Consider the following 3436-nt stretch of genomic DNA (forward strand, 5'->3'; position numbering starts at 1 on the left):
AATAGCAATAAGGCAAAAAAATGATATAAATACTCATGAATAATTACAAATTACAAATAAAATGCAATAAAATTGAAATAAATAAGGCTGAAAGAGTAGAAGTAAATACATCAATATTAAAATCTCCTTTTCAGAAAAACAAAAATAGATTTTTTTTTTCTTTGGGATGGGTGGTCAGAGAGGAGGGAGAGAGGAAGGTGGGGTTCAGGGCGGCTGGGACCATCAGTCCTGCAATGACAGTGTACCTGAATGCAACACCACCATGGACAAGATCAATAAATAAACAGCTCTCAAAAAGGAATTATCAGTGGCTTGCTTCTTCTCCTTCTGCTTCTTCTTCTTCTTCAGTGGTTCTTTAAGGGCACTCAGCGTCTGCAGGCAGGTTGGTGGAACCTAAACTCTTCTTGCCGTTCCAGGAGTTCACACACCAACATCGACCCTTCTGTCCGTCCAGGAAGGATTCACACTGCAGGGGGGGGGACAGAAACAAAAGAAAATCTTTCATTTTCATGGCATTTGTGAAGCCCACATGTACGGTCCTGCAGCGCTGAATGAAATCCCTCTCAGTGTTGAACAGATCCCTGCCTGCAACACTCACTCACACTCACACACGCCTGACACAATCTTGGCTGACTTGGTGAGATTCTTTCATGCTGAGACGAGTCGTTAATCCATCCAGCTCAGTCTGACAGAGGACACCAACCTGCTTGGCTTTGTAAAGCCCGTGCTTGTCACAGTTGGGGAGGTAGAATCTGGTTAACTTGTCTCCTAGTTTTTGTTGGGATTTGGCAATCTTGTCCAAAGCTATCTGCAGCTCCAGGTGACAGGGACCCTGCGGGGACACGGGAGACAGAAAAAAAAAAAAGGTTAAAACACGCAGAAATAAGCTGTTTTATTATCGGCGAGCACGTGGGCTGACATCAAACTGCACAGAAAACTTGCAGCAACAAGCACCCCCCCTCTCCCCATTCTCCCCCTCCCGTCTTCCCTTCCCTCTCCTTTCAAACAGCGCGCGAGCTCCCCCTCGTGGCGCACCAATCCTCGCTCAAACCTCCCCAAAAAACTTTTAGCAACACAAGGCAACGCGCGGTTTCATAAAATCCACTCAGTCATACCTGCTCGACCAGTTTCCTGCGGATGGCGATGAGTTTGGCTTTCATGCTCTCCTGAGCGTCGGCAGCGGCCCGGGGGTCGAAGGGCTTACTGAGGCCGGGGGGGTAGTGGATGGAGCCGGGGTCCGAGTTGGTGGCTGTGTTGTCCATCTCCGCCTCTGGCTCTCCCTGATCTGGTGGAGGGAAAATGAATGAATGAATGTTAGGCGACGCGCGCGGACTGATGGTAAACGATTTGATGTGTGAGAAGTCCGGAGCTCTGGGGCTTCCAGGGATGAGGCTCTGCTGGATGTGGTGAGGCGCAGATGTGTAACGTGGAGGTAACAGGCCTACCTTGTGTCTGGGGCTCCGGGGTGGGCTGTGGCCCAGAGCTCTCCGTGCACACGGCTAGTCCGCGGGTGAGGGCGTGCAGCGGCCGGGGGTCGTCGGGTCTCGGGGTGCACCTCAGTCCGGAGCCGCACGGCGCCGTGTAGATTCCGCACAGATCCCCTGCCTTCAGGGCGCAGGCGAGGCAGCATCCACAGCCGGGCTCCCGCAGCACCTCGGCGCATCCGGGGGCCACCGCGGGACACTGGCTCAGCCTCTCCGGCGTACACGGGGCGCATCGAATCGGCTCTGGCCCCACCACCGGGGACCCAAGCGTCACTGTGACGAGTACAGAGCACAGCGCCGCCGCCACGACGTGCTTCAGATATAATCCACCCATGGCCAACAGTATCTGGAGACTAAATATGGAATATGAGATGCAGAGCAAGGCAGAGAGAATAATCAGATGAATGCGCCGGAATCCCACGGGTTCTTGCTCAGTTGTGCCTTTCGTTTGATTTTGGGAAAATGTCTAACTCTGCGTTGCGCGCAGCCGTATTTATAGCCGGGTGCTGAGTGTTTGACGCATCGGCGTTATGAATGATTTCTGAAAAGAAGGTGTAATGATACGAGGGGCTCTGATTGGCCCGTCCAAGCCCGGTCATGGTGCTCATTTGAATACAACAATCGCGTCAATATTTATTTTGGAACAGGCGGTGCTTGGCACATATAGCTGACGAGTGACGACACCAGTGTTTGATGTTGCAATCAAGGACCCGTCCACCCCCCACCCCACCCCCCTTTCTCACGAGGGTGCAACACTAAACTACTTTACAGAAACACCACACAGGCATTAGGTGAAATTCTTTCTCTTTGTTTACAGAACTTAAAAAATGAGAATAAGTTGACGCGATGTCACGCGGGAGCTGATTGGGGGGCTTGGAGAGGTGAAGCAGCCCCTTGTTTCCAGCTCTGACACAAACGAGCCTCTATGTGGAACAACATTGTCTATTCATCAGAGGTTTCCATTAATTGTCCTCCAGCAAAAAAAACTTCTTACACAACTTTGGAGGAAGAAAAACAAAAAAAAACTTCATAATGAGCGCAAATTACGCACGTAAGCGTGGGCGCGCGGGGAGCGAACCGGCGGCCATGGTGTGACACGAGGAAGAAGCGTCCAAGAATTGCAGAGGGATAATAAACTTTCAGAAATAGCAGCGTGAATGAGGGTCGCTGTTTGCGCCAGGGACGGGGGTCGGGACTTTGTTCTGCGCGTGGAAGCCGGTTTTGGGCTCCTTCCAGGTGATGTCCCGCTGTAATGACCCTTTTCCGGGGATAAGAATAGCCCCGAGCTCAGAACCGGGGCAGCCTGACGTGACCACAGACACGTCCCTTGCATTGCTTCCCTCGGGGGGATTTCGAAGCTCCGCTGATGGACAACACGCACGTTTTCACGGGACATTTCCACCCAGCCACTTATGCCCGGAACGTGAAAATACCTTTAATTTCTTTTTCCCCCCCCAAAAAAACCCGTTTTCTCTCCACATTTCTTCAATTAATGACCTTTTAATGACTCTTTCTGACGCAATGGGATGCATGGTGTCGTCTTCATGCAACTGCTTTGTGGGATTGCATCATCTGACAACTGGTGTGAACAGTCACTGTCACTGGTGACCAGATTTCCACTCCACGGCACCTCAGGCTAAATTAAGCATTCAGTTGTAATCTGATGTGGGTGAGAGAGTTTCCAGGATTAACACCCAGTCACACACCTGCAGGTTGTGCAGGTGAATCATAGAGCTGGAATGACACGTAATGCACTTGGATATCATTCAAGTGTTACAACGGAAAATACTGGACTTTTATCACATTTATTCCACCGCTAAACCGGTTCCTTTCAGAAATCCCAGACATCTTTTAACCCCTGTGCGGTGTTAACATTCTGTTTACTCTCCTTTGTCCTTCCAAAGCCCCAAAATAAAGCAACTTAATTCAATTTTAAATATAAAATCTATTTT

General features: G+C 50.3%; 1 protein-coding gene across 1 annotated transcript; it reads right to left on the minus strand.

Annotated features, from left to right (window-relative positions):
* Positions 1–267: 267 nt before the first annotated feature.
* On the minus strand, positions 268–1994 carry igfbp1a (insulin-like growth factor binding protein 1a). Its single transcript, XM_075486006.1, has 4 exons — positions 1446–1994; positions 1116–1285; positions 704–832; positions 268–466 (listed from the first exon to the last, which is right to left on the minus strand). Exons 1-4 carry the CDS (start codon positions 1816–1818, stop codon positions 356–358), a joined length of 783 nt encoding a protein of 260 aa, XP_075342121.1. The 5' UTR covers positions 1819–1994; the 3' UTR covers positions 268–355.
* Between the last annotated feature and the right edge of the window lie 1442 nt (positions 1995–3436).

The sequence above is a fragment of the Odontesthes bonariensis genome, chromosome 15 (assembly GCF_027942865.1).
Source record: "Odontesthes bonariensis isolate fOdoBon6 chromosome 15, fOdoBon6.hap1, whole genome shotgun sequence".
NCBI classification, from domain to species: Eukaryota; Metazoa; Chordata; class Actinopteri; order Atheriniformes; family Atherinopsidae; genus Odontesthes; species Odontesthes bonariensis.

Bases quoted from the DNA above. Each gene is read 5' to 3' on its own strand.
- igfbp1a (XM_075486006.1), bottom strand. From the start codon at position 1,818: ATGGGTGGATTATATCTGAAGCACGTCGTGGCGGCGGCGCTGTGCTCT. The intron at 1,286-1,445 runs GTAGGCCTGTTA...TCCCTCCACCAG, and splicing joins CCCGGAGCCCCAGACACAAG to ATCAGGGAGAGCCAGAGGCG. The intron at 467-703 runs GTTGGTGTCCTC...CCCCCCCTGCAG, and splicing joins GGCTTTACAAAGCCAAGCAG to TGTGAATCCTTCCTGGACGG.